Source organism: Mustela lutreola, chromosome 7, assembly GCF_030435805.1.
Source record: "Mustela lutreola isolate mMusLut2 chromosome 7, mMusLut2.pri, whole genome shotgun sequence".
In the NCBI taxonomy this organism is placed as follows: Eukaryota; Metazoa; Chordata; class Mammalia; order Carnivora; family Mustelidae; genus Mustela; species Mustela lutreola.
Window position 1 is genome coordinate 148,638,961 of NC_081296.1, and position 23,573 is coordinate 148,662,533.

Here is a 23,573-nt window from a genome sequence, read left to right on the forward strand (position 1 = left end):
ACCACGCAGATGGCGCGCGTGTGTGTGTGTGTGTGTGTGTGTGTTGGGGGGGAAGAGCCCCCCGCTACCCCCCTCCGCAGTGAGAACACCCTTCACAGTGGGGCCAGACAAAGACGTTTCAGAGAAGCGAGAGCTGCTCTGAAGGAGATCCTCGAGGTCCTCCCTGCAGAAGCCAGATCGGAGACATGAGAGAGGGCGGGGGGCAGGGGCCAGCAGGAGGAGGGGAAGAGAGAAGGCCCAGCAGGGTCAGACAGTGGAGGCGCTCCGATGCTGCCCAAGATGCTGGGTCTCTGGTCAGAAGGCGGTGGGGAGAAGAAACAACCCGGAGCCCGGTTCTTTCCACCGATGTCTTTTATTAATGAACGGAAGTACAGTACTAACAGACCGGGCATGCATCGCGGACGACAGGAAAGCGAGCCACAGACGCTGGGAGTCGAGGGCCTCATTACGTCTGAGGTAGAGCGAGGTGGTGCCGGGGAGCGGGACACTGGGGGACGAGCACCGGCCCCACTCGGGATTACGGACCACGGGAGAGCTGGGGTGGTGTGTTGGTCACACGGCGAAAACAGTTTAAAAACATTTCACATCCCTCCACCCTCTCCAGTTCCCCTCTTCGTGGACAGAGTTTCGGGTTCCCTTGTCACCGGCTCACTGGGGGTGTCTCCACAAGAGCCCGTCCTTCCCTCCCAGGGGCAGGCCCTACTTGTCCTCCCCCGAAAAATAAAGGAGCTTTGTGTTGAAAACGCCAAGGCTGCCATCCAGGGAGCTGGAGGCCAAGTGCGTTAAGAAAGACCCTTTTTCTCTATAAAAATAGTTTCACTTTATAAAAGGGGGGAATGCTCATCCCAGGTGGGGAAGGATGTTGGGGCGTGGGGAACACCCCACCGTGGTGGGGCTGGGCTGGACAAGACGGTGGGGGAGGGGTCCTCCTCTCAGGCTCCACCGAGCTGGGTGGAAGAGAGGGTGCTGGTTGGCGGGGGCTGGGGAGGACAGGTGTCTGGGGAGAGGCAAGCTGTGCCCTCGGAGGGGGCGGCCCCGGGACCGCGGCCTGCAGGCAGGCGCTCAGTTGAGCAAGGTTCCGTAGAGCTGCGCTTTCGTGAGGCTGTCCTTGCGGCTGAGCCCCGAGCCACCAGTCCGCGGGAAGGCCGGCTGCGGGCTGAGGCGGGCGGCGGGGTGCATCTCCGGGGAGGCCTCCATGGAGCTGGGCTCCAGGGACTCCCTGGAACTGTGGGGGCTGTGCTCGGGCTCGGGGCTGCCGCCCGCCCCGCACAGCTGCACCCCGAGCCTCTCTGCGTCCCCCTGGCTGGGCGCGTAGCCGGGCAGCGGGTCAGCCGCACGGCCGGGGCTCAGGCTCAGGTCGCCGCTGGCCCGGAGGAAGCGGGGCTCTGCCAGGTGGCCCTGGGAGAGGTCGTCACCCTCCGAGAAGCTGTCGGCCTTGTAGGTGGCATAGAGCGGGCTGGCGCGGCCCTCGGCCTTCTTGCCCGGGCTGCCCCCGCTGCCATAGTAGCGTTCCGAGAAGCTGCAGGGCGAGGCGCGGCCGGCAGTGGTGGCCGGGAAGGAGTAGGCGCCCACGTCCTCCACGCTCAGGGGTCGCCACTGGCCCCGCACGTCCTCCCCAGCGAGCCGGGCCGTCCCCGGCTTGGCCCGCAGGCTCCACAGGTTTGGGGGCATCAGGGCCTGCTGGGGGCCCGGGGAAGCCGGGAAGCGGAAGGGCTCGGCTGGGTATGGAGACATGGTCCGCGCAAACCCCGGGGCCACCTCGGCCTCAAGTGGCACTGCCACGCTGGCCGTGGCCTTGGCGAAGCGCGGGCTGCCCTCGTAGGCAGTGGCGGGCGGCTTGCGGTTGAAGAGCTCGTCGCGGCTGTTCAGGTAGATGGCCTGCTGCGAGGCCGTGAGCGTGCTGGCCTGGGCGTGCTCCTTCTCCTCCGACGTGGCGCTGAAGCTCGAGTAAGAGCTGGACGTGGGCAGCGAGCCCGCGTAGCCTGGGAAGGCCTCGTGCCGGAAGCCTGCGGGGAAGGCGGCCGCCTCGACCTCTTCCTCCTCCTCGGCCGCGCTGTCGGTGGAGTTCTGGGCCCTCAGGAAGCCCACGTCGGTCACGGGCGCGTCCACGCTGGGCCGCCGGGCGCGCCGCCGCTCCTCGGGGCAGTAGAGGGCCGTGTCGCTGCAGTAGATGTCCCCCTTGTAGGGGGGCCGTGGGCCCTGCTTCTCCGCCCCCTCCCGGAAGGCCAGGTCGCGGGCTGAGGCGTCGGACAGGCGGGAGGACAGGCTGGTGGGGTCCGGCTTCTCCAGCACCTTGGCAATGACGCAGGTGGGGACGCTGTCGGCATAGGCCGGGTGGCAGAGCGGGGAGGGCAGGCTGCAGCCGTGCTTCTCCATGTGCAGGCTCACGCGCTCCTGGAAGTCGGAGGGCAGCTAGAACAGGTCAGGTGTGGGGGAGGGGGGCGGGGACAGGGGGAGCAGTCAGCCCGGCACTTGTAGCTGCGGCCGTGACCGACAGATGCACAGACAGAAGAGGGCCCCGGCCACGGCTTCTCAAACTACACCGCTAGGGCCAGCACCCAGGATTCTGGACGCCACCGGCTCCTGGGGAAGGTTCCTGAAACTCGCCCAAGGACCCCCTGGTCACCTCTGTCTCTCCAGCCTACAATAGCTGGGCTCCGAAAAGCCCAGAAGGTGGAACCAGGGTCTGGCTTGGGCCCTTCTTGGGGCTGTAGCCCCCTTCATCTCTTCCTACTGAGGGGCCCGCTTGCTCTCCCGGCCCCAAGGTCTGTCGGGGGTACCCCTACCAGGTCATGAGGCCTGGGTGCTCCTGAACAAGACAGACTCAGATGCAACACACACTCGGGCCAGGTGCCCCGCGGCTTCTGCACGAGCACCTGGTCCGTCGTGGGGCCGTCCCGCTACTGTTTGATCCATTTTGTGAGTATCTTAGGTGCGGCCCAGGCCCGGGGGAGAGGGTACATGGGCCGAGGCCAGGCTGAGGGCAGTGTGTGAACCTGGGGCAGCCTGGCGGGGGCAGGGGGGTCCCGGGGCCTTGGCTGAGTCACTCCATGTGAAGCCAGTTTTCTTGTCTCTGAAATGGCCACTGTCCGAATGGTGCCTAAACCAAAGCCTAGAGTTTCTATGAGGCTCAAACGGGGGTCGCTCTGCCCCATCAGTGCTCCGTGGACAGGGAGCTTTGGAGCAGGGTCAAGGAGCAGCCCCCAGAGGCAAGCACGGGGAGTGGGCAGGCCGTCCAAGCTGGGTGAGGAGGCGTCGGGGTTGGAGGGGCCCTGCACCACGTTCAGAAAGGCCAGGATCCTTGCGGGACAAAGGAGGACAGGGGGTCAGGCTTACGTGGCGTCTTCCCCTCAAAGGGGAGAAGTGGCCTTGGGGTGGGGCCTGTAGGACTGGAGCCCCAAGGCGTCCTGGGGGGCGAGGGCAGCCTCGCGGGGGCAGGGCTGGCGTTACCTCGGACACCTTATGGACCCTGCCGTAGCTCTGGCCGCACTGCAGCAGCTGGGCCGCTAGGTTGCAGTCCTTCCTGTAGAGCTCCTAGAAGACAAGGGAGGCCATCTGGTGCAGGCTTGCCCCTGGTCCGGGGCCCTGCCGTCCGGGGCCAGCACAGAGACCAGGTGCGGGGGCAGCTGGCTGGGCAGCAGGCTGGGCAAGGACCCTCACTGGGTCTCTCGTGCTCGCCTGCAGACTGGACTGGTGGGGGGTGTTGGGGGGAGCCTCAGTTCGGACCTGGAGCTGCTGGTGCACGGGGAGGGCCCTGCCAGGCCCTTCCGCCGCCACCCCAGATGGGAACCTCCCACAAGGAGGAGGCTGTGTGGAAGAAGGGCCTCCAGTGGCTCCTGAATTCCCAGAGTCCCTGGGCGTGGAGAGCATGGCTGTTCTGTCCCCGCCGTCGCCCTCAGCGGAGAGGGCCGGCACCAGCTGGTGGTAAGGAATGTACGTGCAGCCCCTGCCTCCCCGCATCTCGGACTGGCTCCACAACCCCCTTCCTAAGTGCGGCCTGCTTATGGGGGTGGCTGCCGGGCTGGGTGAGGGGCAGGGCGAGGGGGGATAGAGGGCCTGTGTGACCCGGGGTCGGGCCGGGACCGGCTCAGCCTCCGGAGCTGAAAACAGATGCAAACAGTAGGATTGGCGAGGCTCTGCTTTCATCTTTGTTGCATGTGCCTGTGGTTGGGCCTTTCAGTCCTGTCCCCTGCCCTGGAGGCCCTCCACCATGAGGAGGGTTCCCTCACGGGAAGCCGGGGTCCACCAGCGGGCCCTGAGATCCGCCGGCTCCCCCGGTCTCAGCTCAGCCGGGACCAGGTATCCTGCAGCTCGAAAAGGTTGTGGAAGGCACAGGCCCCGCTGCCCCCCATGCTGTCCCCCATTCCTGGAGGCTCCCCCATCTCCACTGTCTGTGCTGAGTTCGTGCCCCCAGCTTGGCCTGCAAAGTGGAGAGACACTGGGTCCCCAGTCTCCTCGAGCCCCCTGGGAAGGACACAGTTGGCCGAGAGCAGAGACCGGACGCCCCCCTCCCTCGAGAGGCCTCTGGCTGGCCCTGGCCTCATAGGGCTGTGCGCACTGGCTGGCCAGCCTGGGTCGGCCGCCACACCCACTGCAGATTTGCAGCATGGCCCCAGGCCCCAGGCCCCACGCAGGGCCTCCCCCTCCTCTGCCCACACTCCTCGGCCATCTCACCGCATCTCTACCCTCACCTCTGCCATCGGAGCGTGCCCCGTCCAGCCCCATTCCTGCTCCTCCCCAGGCGGCCCCCCAGGAGATAGCAGGTCGCTTCTTTCCTTCGGGCTCTGAACCCTGTAGTTGGGCTAGGCCCTTCTATTCCCCCACACCCCACGTCCAAATCTCTGTTAATGCAGTGGGTTCCATCTCTGAACCAGAACCAGAACCTGAGCCCTTCTCCCCACTCACGGGTGGCATCCTGGCCGAGCCGCTGTCAGCCTGGACGATTGCCACAGCCACCTCCTTGAGCCTTCTGCTGCGGACCTTGTCCCCACTGTCTCTTCTCAGTGAGCCAGGAAAAGCATAGGTCTTAGTCATGTTACTCTTTTGTTCAAGAAACTTTCATGGCTCCCTACTCATTCAGAATAAAACCAAGAGGGGCACCTGGGGGGCTCCGTGGGTTAAGCCTCTGCCTTCGGCTCAGGTCAGGATCCCTGGGCCCTGGGATCGAGCCCCACATGGGGCTCTCTGCTCAGCAGGAAGCCTGCTTCCCCCTCTCTGCCTGCTTGTGATCTCTGTCTGTCAAATAAATAAATAAAATCTTAAAAAAAACAACCCGAGATTCCTAGAGAAGCCTGCATGGTGTGGCCTCCTGTTCTGTTTCTGACCTCAGAGCCTGGGACCCCGACCCCCCCGGAGCTCCCTCCGCTGCTCTTGCAGGGGCGTCCTCTGCCACACTGGTTCTCTCCACCCTAAGGAAGGCTCTTCCCCAGAGCGCCCGTGGCCAGCTCTCTGGCTGCCCTCAGGTCGTGATCTAGCAGCATCTTCTAGAAGCACCCGACGGATTCCCCAGCACCGCTTGCTGTGTTGCTTTCCCGGTGGCAGTGAGCACTCACAACACGCTACACGGCTTGTGTGTCATCTTGTTTGCTGCCTCCCCTGCTCAGGCGCAAATTGCACATGGGCAGGGAGAGTTTTTGTCTGTGTCCTTCACACCATAATCTCACCGCCTCGGAGGTCCAGGCAGGAAGCAGACACTCCTTAGTGAATGTGTGGTCAGCTGTCAGGTGTCCTCCGAGTGGGCCTGGGCCCATCTCACGGGGCCCTTGAAATCAGGGCAGCCACATGGCTCTGACGCCCCCGGAGGCTGGCTGGGGCAGGAATGAGCACGCCCCAAACCTGGGGTCAGGACGCCCTTTCCTGAATGGGATAATATGGCCCAGTGGTTGCTCCCTCGAGCCCCATTTCCTTCCAGCAGAGGGTCTCTTCCCGAATACCCCTGGCAGTGTATCTCTGCTGGGAGGTAGCCTTCCTTCCCCCACTGCCCTGTTCTCCCACCTCACGTGCCGGCCCCTGAAGCCTCGAGGCCACAGGGCCCAGGACCCCAGGGGTCACGGCGGTCCAACACTCACATTGTCCTCCGAAAGCTTGTCGATGGTCACCTTGGCCTCCAGCAGGTGGCTGTTGAGGGCAACAATCTCGTGGCTCAGTGCTCGCTTCTCTTCCTCATAGTGCTGGCCCTGGGACAAGGGGTGGGGGGTATGGGAAAGAGCTGGTCAACGGTCAGCCAAGGCCTGGGCCTCGTGCCCAGTTGCTCCATAGGCCTCCTGGGTGCCTCCTGCAGTCGATAACGATGAGAGGTTTGCAAGGCCAAGGAAGGTGGGAGTAGGAGCACAGACCGCCAGGTTCGAATTCACCTGTGCTCCCACCCGTGCCGAGCCAGATGGCCTTGGGCAAGTCACTGCCTCCCGGGGCCTCCTGCTCACCCACACCACGGGGACAGTAATCCCTCCTCCTGGGTCTAAGGGGAGTCTGCCCTCAGCACAAAGCCTGGCCCTGGCCCTGCACCTCACCCGCTCCTGCCTTGAACCTGTCCTCTTTCAGCCTCAACCTGAGCTCAGAAAGGCAAGGGCCCTTGTCCAGGGTCCCAGGCCGAGCTGTCTTGGCTCTGACAGCACTCTTAAGATAACAGGTCGAACACCCATTTCTGATTTTCAGAAACAAAACAAGCCCATAACCTACTAGAAAGAGCGGGAAGTCCTCTCGATGAGGGAAGGTGCAAGAGCCTGCTGGCCCCTCCCCACCACACCAGCCATACAGGACCGGGACGCCTCTGCCACTGTCCCCTTCTCTTCCAAACTGAGGTCCCGACAGCCCGATCAACACAAAAAAAGATGCCGCACTTGCAGATAGTGGAAGTGTCTCCCAGAGGGTCTCTGCCCGTGCAGGAGCCAGGAGCGGCACTTTCCCCTTTATTCTTTACCGTAAGATGCGGTGTCCCTACAGGTGGCACAGTTGGGCTCGAACATCATTCTGGCTCACCCAGGGCCTGAACTCAGGCCTCTGTCCCGCCAGGTCTGGGTCTCCAGGCCAACGGCTAAAGTGGGGTCACCGTCCCCAGCTCACGTCCTTCCCACAGCCCTGGTCACATAGGAGGCTCACGGGGCAGCTTGGAACCCTACGACTTCCTAGTCCCAAGAGCACCCACCCATGCGTGCATTGCAAAAAGGGTTGGGACTGGTCCTGGGGACGGGGCTTGGGGGGGGTGGAGGCCAGGAAACAAGCCCTGTGAGCAGCTCCTGCACAGGTGAGGGGACGACAGCTTGGCTGGTGGCTTGCCACCAAGGTCCCGAGAGGAGCACGCTGGGGCGGGGCCTGGGGCGGCCGGCGAGGGGCCCTCACCATGCGATACAGCTTGTCCTCCAGCTCCTGGTTGATCCTCTGCAGCGCCATGTAGTTGCTCTGAATCCTGGAACAACGTGGTCGCTGCGGTGCCAGGCCGGGCCACCCATGACCCCTGCGGCCCCCCAGCCCGCTGGGCAGAGCAGGGCTGAGCACAGGCTGCCTATGCCCGCCCCCCGCTCCCGTCCGGGTGTGCCTGCACCTCTGCGCACAGCAGAAAGCTACAGCGCGCAGGGCTCTCCGGGGCCAGAGACGAGGACGCCTGGGATGAGAAGGGAAGGCCTGTACCCACAAGCGGCTCTGTCCGGTCCTTGCTCACCGAGTTCACTCACATTTACTTACTCGGCCTCCAAGTGCCGCGTGGGGATCAGGGGCCGTGTTCCCACCACGGCAGGTAGTGTGAAGGTGGAAGAGAATTTGGGAGGGTGTCCATCCTCTTGACAGCCTGGGTGGAGGGTCACTGTGGGCCCCCCGCCCAGTCTTACCAATGGGGAAACTGAGGCCGGAGGGGCTTCGAGCAGTAAGTGGCCGAGGAGAGACCTTAACGGAGGTCTGACTGAACGGCCTAAACTTGGTTCCCTCCAGACTAGATGGGGCAGGGGGATGTTCAGGGACGGACAAACAGCCCTCCTGGCCAACCCTTCCCCGGGGCAGCCCCAGCCTATAGGCCCCATCAATGTTGAGAATAAACCGAGCCAAGGGCAAACTCCGCATTCTCTTTGTCATCTTCCTAAAGGCTGGAGAGTGTGTAATATTTTTTAGGAAAATGTCTTCAACATGAAGAACCAAGTTTTTAGAAAAGTTTGGTTTCGGCACACCTGGCCCAACCCTTGCGGCCACGCTGCTCAAGGGAACGGTCCCGGACCACTGGTCCATCTCCGGGGACATCGTTCTTCCTCTCAGAGACCCAGGGGCCAGTGGGTGGGGACCCGGAGGGCCGGCGGGGGAGGGGCCTGCAGGTGGCTGCGCGTGTGTCGTGCTGCTGTCCCCCATCCCCCAAGATTAACTGAGAGGAATGAGCAGACAGACGAGGGAGAGGTGTCTGGGAGGAGCCTGCCCGGCGGTAGCTAGACCCGGAGTCCAGTCCCGGCCCAGCCGCTCTTGGCACAAAGTGCGACTTCGGAAAAGGAGCCTGCCCTCGCCGAGCCCCGGGCTTGGCCGCGGTGAACGGGGCCCCTCGCGCGGAGCCAGCAGGGTTCCCCCGAGCGGCGGCGAACCCCGGGCCCCGCCCCCCGCTGCCGGGCCCCGCCCCCGCCCCAGGCCCCGCCCCCCCGTACCTGCGCAGCTTCTCGGTGACCTTCTCCAGCTCCTCCTGCGCGCGCCGCAGCTCGATCTCCAGGTAGTGGCGCGTGGAGTCGAACTCGGTCTCGAGCTTCTCGAGCTTGTGCGTGGTGTAGGACAGCCGCTTGCGCAGCTCGCCCTTCTGCTCCTGCAGCGCGCTGCAACGACACGCGGCGGCCGGCCGGGCCGCGGCGCTGAGCGCGGGAAACCGGGCCCAGCGGGCCAGCCGCGGGGGCGCCCCGCCGCGCGCACACACGCCAGTGCGCACCACGCGCGCACACACGCACGCCACACTCCCCTCCCGCGGCGGCGCCCAGCCCCCCGGGGGTCAGAGAGGCCGTCAGGCCCAGCGGCGCCCTCCCCTAAGTAAATGCCCGCGTGGCCCCCCTGGAGGAGCAACTGACCCCGGGCCCTCCCTGCTCCTCGTCCCCCAACCTGGCAAGCCTTTGGGGGCGGTTTAAAGGACCCTGGAAGAGCGCTCATCAGACCCCCGGGCTCTCCGACTCGAAGCCGGCTCTGGCGGGCACAGCTTGCAGGGGCCCCATCCTTGGGCTCCTCCACGGCGCCGGGTGGGGAAGCTCAGGGCCAGCGGTCTTGTCCTCCCCAAACTGGCTGTGTGACCTCCGGGCCTGGGAGAGGGGCTGTGTGCCCCATGGCCAGGCAGCCTCCGCCGCAGTGGTCAGCTAGCTGCACACCGCTTCAGAAATTCTGCAAGCCCTGGTCTGCTCGCGTCCCCCTTCCTCCAGGAAGCCTTCCAGAGCCCCAGCCGCAGCTCTTGAGGCTCCGTTTTCTCCACAGATGATGGGTTCCTCTAGCACGCCAGGATGCTGGGCCCCCAGCCCAGAAAACAGAGACACAGGCTAATGGCCCACTGACAGCCTACGCTCGAGTCCAGAGTCAGGCAAAAGGCAAGAGGGGCAAGGCTGGTGGCCACGTGCCGTATGGTAGCCCCGGGGCAGTGGGGAGCTACGCCGCACAGGAGCGAAGCCCGGTAAGACTCTGAAACACACACGGACTCATGCCCGTCCCCCCTTCAGGCTGAGCACTCGGCCAGGCTGGCCGGCGGGTGCCTGGCACCAAGTGTGTCTGCTGGGTGTCAGGCATGACTGGCCCTGCGATTCCAGCTCTGTTCAGGCCCCCCCCCCCAGCCCGGCCCCAGGGCTCCAGGGCCAACGAAGCCCCCCAGGGCCGTGCGGCCCACAGCTGAACTCCAGCCTGGCATCACGGGTGCGCGGGGCCGCTGCTGTACACTGACTTGCCGCTGGCCCCCATGCCATGGGACCCCAGGCTGTGCATCGTTTCAGGCCTCAGCTTCCCCCTGGGAAGAGTGGACTGCCCCCATCTTGCCCCGCGGACACAAAGCCCTGGTTCTGAGAACAGTTCTGCCCAGAGAGGTGCCCAGGTCAGAGGGGCGGGAAGGCAAGCAGCCCACTGTTTGCCGGAACAAGTGTGCACCCCCAGGGGACAATCTGGAGCCAATACCGTCTTGAATAGTCATTTCTGGTGCGTTTGCTGTGGGCCCAGCAAAAAGAGGGTGGACGGGAGTCCGCAAGTGTCCCGCTGCAAACCGGCGGGAGGCAGGGCTTGGGAACTCTGACTCTGCCCAGAGGTGTTGTGGGAGCTTGAGCAAGAAGAGCCCGTGTTCTCAGGACTTCCGATAGCCAAACCCGAGGGAGGGGACCAGCGAGCAGGCAGTCTCCTTCAGCCTCCGGCCCAGCGTCTAAGCCACTCATGTTAACCCAGGCACACACCCAGCTGATCTCCATCACATACTCTTGGATTCCTGCCCACGTCTGTATTCTTTTAAATAAATAAAAAGTTGCCTGTGTTTTGAGAACCTCAGAGAAGGGTGGGGCAGGTCCCCACAGGGGTCAGACTGCAAGGGAGATGCACAGCATTAATCCAGGAGAGCCCCACACCACAGTGCCCACGGCTGCCCATGTGGGTCTGGCTGCCTCCTCCAGGCAGCATGCTGGACTGCCCCACCCTTCAGCTACAGATCCCAGATGGTCCTCGGCCCCCAGCTTTTCTGCCCAGTGGAAAGCTTCTTAGCTTCCGAGGGACTCTCTCATGTTAGCCAGCCCCACCCCTGCAGGCACAGTGTTGGGGGAGGGGGTGGGGCAGAAGCCTCTGAAGTCAGTTGCCCTGGGTTGTGGGCCCATCCACAGCCCTCTGTCACAAGGTACAGGTGGGGTCTGCCCCTTGGGAAGAGAGGACAGCATCGTCCATCCACTCGTGCGGCCACCTGAGTGGCCACGCCCTGCCACCCACAGCCGGTGACCTTCCCCCACAACCATGGCGACCCACCTGCAGCCCCAGCACGGACCCGCCATCATGCGGACTGCACAGCCCTGCTGTGACCCGGCCACAGGTCCCACCCATCCTGGACCGGCTTTCCTTCCGCTCCGGCCCCGCCCCACCCCGTCCCCGGCCCCCAGCAGCCGTGGGAAGGGCCAGCGCAGCCCCCACCTGGTGGAACCCACTATCTGGAGGGAAGTTTCCGCGGTGAGACAAGCGCACGACAGGGTTGGTAGGTGGGCACCCGGTCAAGGCCTCCCCCTCACCAGATGACCACTTCACCGAGCTGGTGCGTCCAGGCCTCATGGCACCCAGTGGTCTTCCAGACGTCCTGGGGTGGCTCTGTCCCACCGACCCTCACACAGTACTCCCACCCGTCCCCAAGCCTCACCCTGGCCAGGCCGGAGACCATAGAGTCCCGGGCCCCTGACTCCCACCCCTGGTCGCCCCCAGACACGCCTCCGAGCCCTCAGTCACAGCAGATGCCCAGGCCCGCTGCTGGAGCCCACCCCTCTCTCCCCATCTCTGCCATCGGGCTCCGTCCAGTCTGCAGACCCCTCGGCTTTGCCTGGGTGATGTCAAGGCCCTGGTCGCACCCAGCTCCTCCCTGAACATCTCAGGCTCCATTTCCTCCCTGCCCGCCACACAGGGAGCCCCCCGCCCCATGCCTCCATCTCCAGCACAGGCCTCTCTCTGGTGCCCCCCAATCCAGACATCCACAGCCTACAGGCACCTGACACTCCATGCCTCGGTGCTGCCTCCTCCCTGCTCTCGGTGGTCCCCACCCCTGAGAAGGGCACAGCCACCCTCAGTCCCCAGCCAGCCTCCGAGAAGCTGTGGTGACCCCTCCTCGCCCTTTGCCCATCACCGCCGGTCACCAAGTCTCGGTGACCAGCTATGCAGAAGCTCTGGACACATCCCCTCCTTGGCCTGGTCCAGGAAGGTCCGAGGCTGGTCCTGGGTTGGGTCCGCAGTCGCCTGGGTGGTGTCCCTGCTGCCGCCAGCGCTCCCCCACCTCCCTGAGCATCGACCTGAGCCCTGCCTGACCTCGGCCTCTGTCTCCAGATCTGTAAAGCAGGGGTGCAGGCACCCACCCACGTGCTGCTAGGGTAGTTGTGTGGTCTGTGCACTGCCCCAGCTTAGGATGCCAGAGGCAAGTGCCGTGTGGACCTGGGGCTTCCAGGCTCCTGGGAATCTGGGGGGATTGCTCGGGCACTGGGGCGTCTGCTTCCCCCTGAGCGAGGAGTTGACTTAGGAGGCTATGACATCTGGAAACAGCCCCTTAATGGAAACACAGGGAGGGCGAGGGAGTCCTTTGCAACCAGACCAGCCAGAGCCAGGCGGTCAGGTGAGAGCCATGCCCCCTGCCAGGCTCTCTGCCTGCAGCCTGGTCCTCGCTTTGCCCTGTGTCTTGGTGAATTCATCAGGACGTGCACCTAACCTGATGGGGTGCGTGTGGGGGAGTGGGTGTTTTCCAGCCCCTCCCTGGCCCATGAGAAGCCCCCGGAACCGTGTTCCCACCTCGCGGGGAAGAACGAAGTGCTCAGGAGTGCAGGCCTCAAACCAGGGCAGCACCTCTCACCCCGCTTTCCCTCGGGAGCCCTCCCTGGACACTCGGGGGAGGCTTGAGCCCCAGGACAGAGTGCTCGGCTGGGGCCAGGGGTGCGGGTTGTGGGGGCCTTGTGGGCCTCGCGTCGGAGACGGATGGCACAGGAAGGTGCGGTGGGGATGAGCTCGCTTGTGGCCCTTCCCCATCTGTCTCGGGCGAGCTGATGCAGACACGGGAGGGATGTCTGGGGGCAGACGCAGAGACACCAAGGAACCGGGGAGACAGCAGGCATGTTACCTGTCCCAGAGCGAGGGCGAGGACCTGGCCAGTCGGCCCTGCAGGACACGGGGCTGCCCGACGCACGAGGGCACCCAGGGGCTTCGCAGCCTGTGGGCGAAGAGGACAGAGCTGCTCAGAGAGGGGGTGGGGGCCGCCCGGGCCCACCATGGGCACGGAGAGAGGGAGGCGTGGAACCCGCCCCCCACCGGGCAGCAGAACTCCTCAGTGAGGTGTCAAAGCGCAGGTGCCAGAACCCAAGTGGGGGGCCCAGCCGTGGCACTGCCCTGCCGTGGCTGCCTGGGCCCAGCGGGGGCACTGCGTCCCACCACCGGCAGGCCTACCTCGTGGTTTCAGCTTCGGAGAAGAGTCAAGGGGCAGGGTCCCACCTGGCAGGACCCTTCGGGTGGAGAGCCCAGGAGACAAGGAGCGTGGAGGGACAGCCTGACACCAGGCCCCACCTGTGCTGGGAGGCGGTGATGGGCTCACGCAGGAGGGGGTGTCCTGGGGGGCCGAGGGCCTGGCAGAAGTTAGGGGTCACCCTCCCTGAGATCCCTTCTCACCCAACTCTGTGGCCTGTGTGGGCTGGGCAGCGGGCGGGCTGCAGGGGAGCCGGATCAGTCAGACGGATGTAGGAGGGGGCCCAGGTCTGCCCTGCCCTGCTTTGGTGCCACCATGCAGGGTCACCAGGACACTGATCGGCACCCCAACCAAGTCCACTGCGGAGTGCCCCCCCCCACCACAGTCCCCCGCAGTCTCTCCAGGGATGCTCTGGGGGCCTCGCCGGCCCCGAGCTGGAGCAGAGATCCCATGAGAGGCTGCAGCCCCGGAAATCAGGCTTCCGAAAACCGCGGAGAGACGCGGGTGTGGAGAGAGCACTATTATCCCATCTCAAAAGACCCGTATACGACACCCGCCAAGAGTAAAGCCGGGGACAAGTGTGAGCGTTGTCCTGGGTGCTGGGGGGAGGGGTTCTAAGTAATTTGAAAATCCTCTTCCGTACTTCCCTAGATTTGTCACATTTCCTATAGTGATGAGAAATCAGAAAAAAAAATTTACTAAGGATCAAATTTTGCACTCCCCCTCCGAAAAAAAAGACTTGACAGGTCAAGGGGGAAGTGGGGAAGCTCTAAGCCCTGGGCTGTGTCCCGCTCACTGGTCGCCACTTCCGGAAGCCCCCCAGGCCCCCACCTGTAAGATGGGCTGCCCTTGACCCTGGTCTCTTGAGCTGGGGCCCCAGCACTCTGTGGAGGAGGGGCCGTGGGCAGGGCCCTGGCTGGGTCTCCGGGTGGACAGGACTTTGAAATTCTAGCCCCAGTGTCCACCCTTGGCCAATGACCCCAATACTGCTGAGTGAACAGAGCAGGTGCAGAACAGGCCTGTGCCCGTGGGAACATCCGGAAGCTGCCAGTCTGTCCTGGGGGCTTTGACCACAGCTCAGTCTGTGGGAGTCCCCCTCCTGGCCCTTAGCCAATCCTGCCTCCAAAGGGCTTCCTCGCAGGGGGGCTCCTGGCCCATGAGTTTTCAGAAGAGTAGTGGGAGGCTGGGGTCTGTGGGGAAACTGAGGCCCAGGGAAGAGGCAGGGCTTGCGTGGAGGCCCAGCGAGTAGGGGGCACGGCTGTGACTTCACCCAGGTCACACACGGCTTTTTTTTTTTTTTTTTTTTTTTTTTGCTGACAACCCACTCTTATTCTGACACAAAGGCTCATTCCCAGCCTGAGGCTGGGAGTGCCCCCCCCACCATCCTAGAGATGAGAAAATGGGAGCCCAGAGAGGCTAAGCAACTCTTCCATGATCACACAGCCAGCCTGGGGTGAGGAGGAGAGGAGACCCAGGTCTGCTGACCTCTCCTGAGGCTGCCACCCACTCCCAGGGCGTCTGTGCCAGAGGACGGGAGCAGGGAGGGAGAAGCTCCCCTGCCCACAGCCTGCCTAAGTGTCGCAGCGGAGAGGCAGCAGACGAGGGAATTAACTGCCTCCTCCTGGGCTCTCCTGGCCATGCCTGCTGCCACCAGGGCCAGTGGCTGCCCCAGTGGGGGCTGGCATGGCAGAGCCACGGCCCCGGGGAGGACTAGTCACAGTGTCCCCCCTCACTGGGCACGCAAGGCTCCTTCCCAACCATGCTGGCTGAAGGGCCTGGTGACCACTGGATGGACAGATGGACAGAGGCTGGCCCAGGCTGCAGAAGCCAGCCTGCCTTGCATTCCTGGGGCCTCAGTGACCCCGGGCTCCCCCCACGGAACACGGGTGTCCTCAGGTGGGGCACAGTGGCTACCTGACCGTATGGGCCTCCAGATGGTCCTGGGAAGCACCTTGGACCCTAGCAGGGCAGCTGGGAGGGGCAGGAGGTCTGCCTGCGCAGGGAGCTCATAGGGAGATCAGCCTGGCCAGCTCAGAGGGCTGTGGGTCCGAGGGGATGGGACAGAGAAAGGGACAGAGGGAGGGCTGGGCGCTCCTCCTACCGCATCTCCCCATCATACAGGTGGCTGCGGCCAGTGTGGCTGCCCCTGACTAGTCCAGGGTGGAGGGAGAGGGGAAGGGGCTTACAGCCACACCTAGCCACACCTGAGTGCCCCGCCCCCACACCCCAGGCCCCCTTCCTCCTCTCCCTGCAGGAAAGGACCCCCCCCCCTCCATTCCTGCTGATCCCACAAATGTGGCCACACTCACACCCACCATCAAGGCAGTGGTCCTTGCTTCTCTCAGTCCCCAGAGCCTCTTTTTTCTTGGGAGGCTCTGTTCAAATGTTACCTCTTCTGGGAAGCCTTCCTTGGTTCCTGCTCTCTGAAAGTTCCCTCTCTTTCCTCCTCTGTCCCCATCAGACTGTGACTACCTCCCGATGCCCTTCCTCCGTCACTCGGGCCTCCTGGGGCCCGGGCCTGGGCCGCTTGCCCTCTCTGTTCCCCTTGATGTCTATGGCACCAGGTGCCATGCTGGGCATGGGGAGGAAGGGCGTGTGACTTCCGGGAGCCCTGGGGTGTGGGGAGAGTGACTTCGGGGAGCCCTGGGGTGCGGGGAGAAAATCCTCCCCTGCTCTGCGGGGTTGACAAGGTTACCGGATCAGGTGCACCAGGAGGGCCAAAGTCTTTCTGGGGATGAGGCGCGCAGTGGGCAGAGGCCAACGGAAGGCGCAAGCAAGGCACGTTGGCTGAAGGAGCCTCAGGGCCCCAGTGTCCCGGCAGCGCACCCCCAACCCCCCTCCCAGGACAGCCTGTCTTCCGGCTCGCGGAGCTCGGGCCCCACCCAGCAGTCACGCTCCAGCAGCCCTAAACTGCTTGTCACTGCTCATGTGCTGCAGGCAGCTTCTCATCTTGGTGACTTTGTCCCCATGTCCCCTCTGCCCGGATTGCACGCACTCCCTCCTGCTCCAGGTTAACTCCTCCACACCCAGGGTCCCCCAACACCCGGGCTGGGGCAGCCGCCCGCAGGGCAGGGATCGGCCGCTGCTCACAGGTCTCGAGCACAGGGACCCCCACAGCCCCCCACGCCCCCTGCATCCCGATCTGCCCCCCAGCAGCCAGATGGCACGCCAGGAAATGCAGCCACACACCAGGGGCCACCTCTGGTCAAAATCCCCCCAACCTGCGCCCAACCCAAGCAAAAACCCCGGGGCTCAGCGGGGCTCTCCCCTCCCCGTGCCGCCCCCTCGCTCAGCCTGGCGGGAGCCCCTTCCTTCCCACCACAGGGGCGGCCAGGGACATGCGCCCCCAGCTTTTTTCCGGGCCTGCCCCTCCTCTCCCTCAAGCCCCAGGCCCCTGGCACAGCCTGCCCTCCCCACTCTGTCTCAGTCCAGAGGGGCAGCACCTGCTCCCCGGCCTGCCCGGGGGACTTGCTCTCCTTATTTGCCAGCTGTCCCTAGCGCCCAGCGCAGCCCGAAGGATGTCCCTCTGGAACCGGGGTTCCCAGGAGGAGCCAGAGACAATCCCATCAGGACCTTGGTGTCCCTTCTCCCGCCTCCGAGCTCTGCAGTGTGTCCCAGCTTCTGCCCGTGTTCGGCGATCCCCACTTTCCTGCCGGCCCCCAAAGAGTCTTTTCTCTGTTCCTCGGGGGAGCCCACCCTGGTTGGATCTCTCCTGAGGGGCAGGTGGGCGGGAACGGCCAACCAACATCTCCAGAACCTTCCGAGGGCCCACCTGCCCCAGGCACGTGTGTAAAGCTGCTTGTCTAGTCTCAGGCTGCCCCAACAGGGAGGTGTGCACTGCACCCATTTTATAGATGGGGAAACTGAGGTTCATGGTAATCAAGGAGTGAGGTCCCTCTGAGGTCACATGGATTCAATGCCAGGTCAACTGCTCTTCCCCTGACATTGAGATGATAGGTTTTAATGCAAACTGCTGTGCTCCATGGTTTTCTTCCAACCACCTCCCAGGCACACGTGCTCACGGGGCGCCACCGTCCCTCCTGTGAGGGCCTGCGAGCGCTGCCTGTGGTCAGCCTGATGGAGGTGGGGCCTGGAGCCCAAGATGGGAGGTGACCCAAGCACGATCCGGGGCAGACGTGTGGGCGTGGAGCCCCACAGGGCACGCCATCCAGCTTCCTGTTGGGTCCTGGAGCTTCTCCCCAGAGGGAAGGAGTTCGGGGCCCCAGCAGCACGGCTCTGGGCCTCAGATATGCCCACCCAGAGCCCCCCCAACAGCCCTCAGCTGCCCTCTGTAGCAAGGGCACCAGCAGTGCCAGAGGCATGGAGATGGGGACCCCACACCAGGCTGTCACCGCCATCACTGAGCTGTTGGCAAAGGTCCTGGGGAAAGTCACGTGCATGTGCGTGGCACGTGTGTGTGCCCATGCATGTGCCCCAGGACAGGGGACTGTCCTGGGGCTGACCTAGGGGCCCACAGCCAGGAAGGGTCACCAGTTCAAGCTAGAGGATGTAGGAGCTCCTTGAACTCCACACCTGCCCGGGTCCTACTCTCTCCTGGCCCGCTAAGGTCACCCAGCAGGAGCGTCATCCCTGCCCTCCCCACGGCCCCCCGTGACATGGCTGTTCCACTGCCCCCTCTCGCTTCAGCCCTCCTCACCTTATCAGGTGGCCGCAGCCCAGCACCTGCGTCCCCCTCTCTCTGCCAAGGCAGAACCACGTGCCAGGAGCTGGGGTCCCTGTGACCTAATGAGCCCTTGGAGGCTGGACAGACCCAGGAGGTGCCCAGGGCTGGGACATGGCAGGGTGACCTGGGCACATGGACAGAGTGGCTGCAAGTTACCCCGAGCCTTTGCACATGCTGCCCCTCCTGCTCAGCACACCCCTTCCCAGCTGGTTGGTTCTTGGGTTCACCTCGTCCAGGAAGCCCTTCCAGACCTCCCGCTGGGTCACATGCCCTCTTCACTATCCTGGTCCCGGTCTTACAATGCAGGGGGTGCTGTCTGGGTACAGGGGCTGTGTCTGTGCCTCCTCCTCAGGGTCCCAGAGCCTGGTGCCAGACCAGGCACATGGCAGAGGCTGGCGGCCAGGCACTGGAGGAGCCCACTGCCTCCGGGCAGCCCTGATTTCAGCTGAGCTCCCAGCAGCCCTTTCAGGAAAGGCCCATCAGGAGCAGGCTGAGGACTCTGGGCCCTAAAGAGGCGGCCATCAGTGGCAGACAACGTGGGTCCCCAGCATGTGGCTGGCACGCAGCAACGCAAACTCTTGCTGCAATGATGACCAGGGGTGGGGGTGACGCGGCAGAGGGCTGGCGCTCCAAGGGCGGGGGGGCACCCACGCCAGCTCCCACGCCCGCGGGGATGCCCCGCTGGCCTTCCTCAGCGCTGGCTGCCTGCAGCGATCCCACTTCCGACACCCTGCTCTCTTCCCAGCTCGCGCTGGGGACGCCCCTCCCTCTAGCACCCACCCGGTCCCCGTGCACCCGGCTCCTCATCCGCTCCCTGCCTCTCCCTTCATCGCGGGAGCACTGGGACCAAACCCCAGCCTGGTGAAGGCCGCCTCTCCACGGACAGCAGGAAACCACACAGCTGCCTGTTGGGACTCGCTTTGTGCTCATCTGACGGAATGACCTGGAATCGTCTCACATTCCCAGCTCGTCCCCTCTCCCACCCGCCTAGAAAGCGACTTCACACCTTCTGCTCCCTGCTCAGCCTCCCCATCCCTCCGCCCCTCTGAGGAAGCGAAGCCGCCCCGAGGGAACTCACACAGATGTCCCTGGCCAGGTGTAGCCACCTACGCACATCTGCCCCCACACCTGGCACCGCCCGCTGGCGTGGCTGGCAGCCCTCGACCCCCTCTGGGTGCGGCTCAGTGACTCCCCCCTTGCTCCCTGGCCACCAGCGTCTCTCTCTCTTCCAGAACATTCTCCCACATCAAAAACCACCTTCTCTTGACCCTCTAAGGACTGCCCCTTTCCCTCGCTGCTCTGTGGGGATGCTGCCTGTCCTCATTCTCAGCCTGCTGGGACCAACGGAGCCCACGGTGGCAGGGCTGAGCCTTCCCCGTCCTGAGAGCACCGCCTTCTCCTTCTCCTTCTTGAAGGTCCGAGAACATCCTGGCGGGGGGCCAGGGTGCATCCCAGATCCCTGGCCTGGGGGGAAGGGCCGACTCAGTGCTGGCAGGGGAGACACAGGCCAAAGGCGCTGAGTGCAGGCCAAGTGTCTGGTCCTTTCCCTTGGGGCACCAGGCTGTGGCTTGGGGCTCTCCCTCCTGTGGCTGAGCCAGGAAGGGGAGCCCAAGGAGGCTGACTCTGGCGGGGGGGGGGGGCAAGCCACAGAGCCCTCAGGAAGCCCCCCCAGAACCCCTGGCTTTGTAAGGGCTCCTTGGGCCCCCCTTGCCCAACCCCCTCTTTCCTAACACCCAGCTGGGCACTGCGCGTCTGCTCTTTCTTGAGTCTCCTCCTCTGGACTGGGGGGCCTGGAAGGCGCAACCATGCACACTTGGCCCCAGACCCCTCCCCTGCCCCGAGGTCAGACCTGCTCTCCACCCAGAGTCGGGGTGCCCACGGGGAGACGGATGGATGGAATGACCATGGGGTTGGCCCCACAGGCGATGAGGGGCTCCCAAATTAACCTCCCAGCACCTGAAATTCTGCCCTCGAGCCCCCCGGCTGAGAAGGCACCACCATTCAATACATTGGTGATGGGGTTCATGGCCGCCCACCAAGGATCCCACAACGGCTTCACTCATTTGCCCCTCCACCAGCCGGCGCGCCACTGCAGACAGACATGGGCACATGGTAACTGAAGAGGTGGGGGTCCTGTTTTTTGGAATCTGGGGATCACGAAGGTCATCAGAGCTGTGGGAGGCTTAGTGGTGACCCCAACACCGCAGGGCCCCAACCCTGCGCTCCCTCCATGCCCTGCCACTCTGGGCTCCTGGCTGGCCCCGCCCTCCTCTCCTCTCCTCAGCTACCCCTGCCCCTCCCCACACACCTCTCCAGGGCAAGAGACACTCCCCAGGAGGCCAAACCCCATCTGGAGGAAAAGGGGAGCTATGATGGTGGGTTTTCACCACGAGGACGGAAAGAGCCGCCTTTCTGGGCCTCAGATTCAAAACCCACTTGTGGGCACTTGTGACCACCATGACCTCCTCCAGGAAACTGCTCCCTGAGAGTACCCTCATTCAGTTACTCAGTCCCCTAGCGAGACCTACTGTGTGCTACTGGTGCGTCAAGACCTACTGTGTGCCACGGGCGAGTCAAGACCTACTGTGCGCCACTGGCATGTCGAGACCTACTGTGTGCCACTGGTGTGTCCTCACTGAATCCTCACCTCCCTGGGTTGGGGGTGCTGTCCATCGGCAGACAGAGGAGTCATGGCCAGGGGCAAGGGCATCTTTCAAGGGCACTGGGCTAGTACAGGCTACTCTCCCAGGATGGCCTCCCCACCCCAGGGCGGCCCCTGCAGACGTCACCACGGTCTCCCAGCCCTGGTCCCCACCCTCTCCTGCCAGGACACTGGACCCCAGCAGAGCACCCACATGCTGCTGGCCATGAGGGATGTGGGACAAGGGGCTGAGGACCCCAGGAGACCCGGCCCCACGTCCTGCCGCCTTCATCCAAGAGCCATCTTGTCTTCCCCACATCAGATCAAGACGGTTTCTTCACTGTTGCCCTGGGGTTGGCTCCCTGACTGGCTCACCAGCCCCAGCGGGTGGGGGCAGGCAGTTAACAGGCAGACCATTAACCCCGTGCCAAGATCCATGGTAACAATGAAATCTTGGAAACAACCTTCTAATGTAGGTGCTCTTATGATGCCCACTCTGTGGAGGCAGAAACTGAGAATCAGAGAGGTACATAAATTTGTCCAAGGCCCCATAGCCAGTAAGTGACAGAGCCGGGATTCAAACCCAGGTGAGTCTACCTTCTTAATCACATGCTTTATCAGGGAGGCTTTCCAGAGTGGGGACTCAGAGGTGCTGTGAGGGTAGGCGACTTGGAAGGGCAGGGCAGAAGAAGAAAGAATAGTCAGTGTGGAAGGTCTCTTTGTAGTGCCTGGAAACCCAAAGGGGGCAGTCAAAGCAAGGTAGTCATTCACACCATAGTAAGAATTAGCACATAAATCTTCCTCCACTAGGGTCAGGTTTAGAAGTGGGGCAGAGAGCCTTGGGGCCCCCACTTAGGGAGGGACTGGGCCTGCCCGGTGGGAGGAGAAGACAAGAGGCAGAGAGTAGGCAGTCTGAAGGGAAGGAACAAGAAAACCCAAAGGCAATCCTGGAGGCATCAGATGGGTCTCAGCAGGTGGCTGGTCCCCAGAAAAGCTCTTCTTGACTTGGCAGCCAGTCCTTCAACCCTCAGTGAGCACCTACTGCGTGCTCACCCTGCCCAGAGAATGCGGATGGCCTCCAGGACAGGGGGCCTACCCAGAGCAAGTATGCAGCAGGGGTACCCCAAACCCATGGGTAAGACAGCAGCCCACATGTCCCCGACTTGCTCTCCCCATCGCAGGTGACAATGGCTCTATCCTTTGCTCTGGCCCAACACCCAGGAGTTGTCCTGGATGCCCCGCCTTCCCTCACACCCATCAGGAGACCCTGTCCGCTCTCCTCCCGAATACACCAGAACTCTCGCCCACCTCCATGGTCACTGCCCGGTGGAGGACCGGGGGGCGGCGGTGTCCAAGCTGCCATCATGACTCTCCTGGTCCCTGCCCTGCCCCCATCCTGACCTCCCAGCTGTGCTCCCTCGCGCCACACAGAACCGATCCCACCATGGCTCTGCTCGCCAGCCCTCCGCCATCCCCACTCAGCCGGAGCCTCCACCGGTCCCCCTCACCTTCCTGGTCTCCTTATCACTCTGCTCAGCTACTCGGGGCTGTCCCCATTTCTCGCAGGACATCCCCTTCCTCTGTACCTTGCCCCTGCTGTTTTCTCTGCCTGCAGCGCTCCCCCGCCCCACGACTGTGGTGGCCCGTCACCTGCTCAGGCCTGCACCCAGCTATCGCCTCCCTGTGTGTGGCGGGCCTCCCAGGCTGGGCTGCCTCAACCCCAACACACTCACTGCCCTTCTGTTCTGGGGACATTTTTGGTCTCCGCAACACTGGTCACCGTGATATTTATTTCAAAAAGTTTTCTGTCCCCCCTAATGAGAGGAAGTTTTTGGTCACTGCCATATCCTCCATGCCTATGACAGCCTGTAGCAAACCGTAGGTGCTCAATAAAGACTTGTCAAGCCTGCGATCGATGAGCAAATTACATCAACAGTGACAACGCAGAGGGCCAAGGCACTGGAGACTCGCAGATGGGAAAAGAGGTCCCTGTGGAGGGAGGCAGGGCGGGCCACCTCTGAGCGACCAGTGAGGGGAGCAGCCGTGCACTGAAAGCGGCCCGGACGCCACGCAAGAGTTTGGGTCTCCTGGGGGAGCCAGCAGGGATCTGGAGCTGTCAGAGGTGTGTCCTCAATTCTGGGCTTCAGGGTGGGTGCTGCTGTGGCCTGGAGGAGGGGGACATTGGAAGGGAGGGTGGGAAGCCTGCTTGTCTGAGGGGACCGGGTGTCACAGGCATCCCCAGGGGGCTGGGCGGCACCATGTGGTCCAGACACAGACAGGCCTCTTCCAACCGGGCACCGTCCTGATGCTTGGGGACGCTGTGGCCTTCCTGGCCCCAGAGATCCAGATGAGTCCCTTTCTGGCCTCAGTTTCCCCCGAGCCCTCCAGCTCTGTGATCCTTCACAACAATCCTCCGCCTCCTGAAGGTCAGAGCTCAGCCCCCACGTGAGGAAGCTGCCCCACCTTTAAGACCCGCCTCCAGGTGCCCTGCTCCCACCTGCCCCAGGCTCCTCCCCCTGCCAGAAGGCCCCCTTCCCTGCTCTTTGTCTCAGTAGGGCCCCCACCTCCTGTTGAGGCCAAATCCCTCCACCAGAGGCTCTTGCAGCTCTGAGGGCCTCCCAGGGGATGATACAAAAACATAATAATAAACAATACTCCTCTCTGAGGGCCCAAGGAGTCGGGTAGGGGGCCCAAGCGAGGGAGAGGCTCCCTCTCGAGCACTGTGAAGAGTGAGGAGCGGCTGTCCGGCTCCTCCTTCTGCACTGTTTTGCCACAGTGTGGCCTCATCCAGAAGCATTTACTGAACACCTACTATGTGCCAGTTCTAAACACTGGAGGTCAGCAGTGGACTGGTGTTCTGGACAGGGGAGTGGGGAGACAGGTAATAAGATAAAAAAAAATAAAGCAAATCACTAGTCAGCTGGAGATCGGGTGGCACGGAAAATCGAGGCAGAGAGGGGGCAGGGAGGGGTTGAGATTATGAATGGAACGAGCAGTCAGGAAACCAGATGTCCCCCTGACATCTGAAAATCATGTGGAAGGAGGGAAGGCAGGACTCATATGGATATCCGGAGAAGAACATTCCAGGTTGAAAGGAAGAGCTTGGGCAAAGGCCCTGGGGCAGGAGCCTGTCCAATGTGCTTGAG

At 63.5% G+C, this 23,573-nt stretch overlaps 1 protein-coding gene across 7 annotated transcripts in view; it reads right to left on the bottom strand.

The window, feature by feature from the left end:
- Positions 1-333: 333 nt before the first annotated feature.
- The window catches only part of BEGAIN (brain enriched guanylate kinase associated), a 45,657-nt gene continuing 22,417 nt past the window's right edge, over positions 334-23,573 (bottom strand). For 3 of the 7 annotated variants that reach the window (XM_059183111.1, XM_059183112.1, XM_059183113.1), the window contains 5 exons: positions 8,616-8,777; positions 7,339-7,405; positions 6,069-6,176; positions 3,451-3,534; positions 334-2,412 (listed from right to left, as the gene is read on the bottom strand). In XM_059183111.1, coding sequence (XP_059039094.1) covers positions 1,063-2,412; positions 3,451-3,534; positions 6,069-6,176; positions 7,339-7,405; positions 8,616-8,777 — 1,771 coding nt within the window. In that variant the 3' untranslated portion in view covers positions 334-1,062. Of the gene's footprint in view, positions 2,413-3,450; positions 3,535-6,068; positions 6,177-7,338; positions 7,406-8,615; positions 8,778-12,763; positions 12,854-23,573 lie in introns of all 7 variants that reach the window. The other 4 variants (XM_059183107.1, XM_059183108.1, XM_059183109.1 and 1 more) reach the window with 3 other exon arrangements.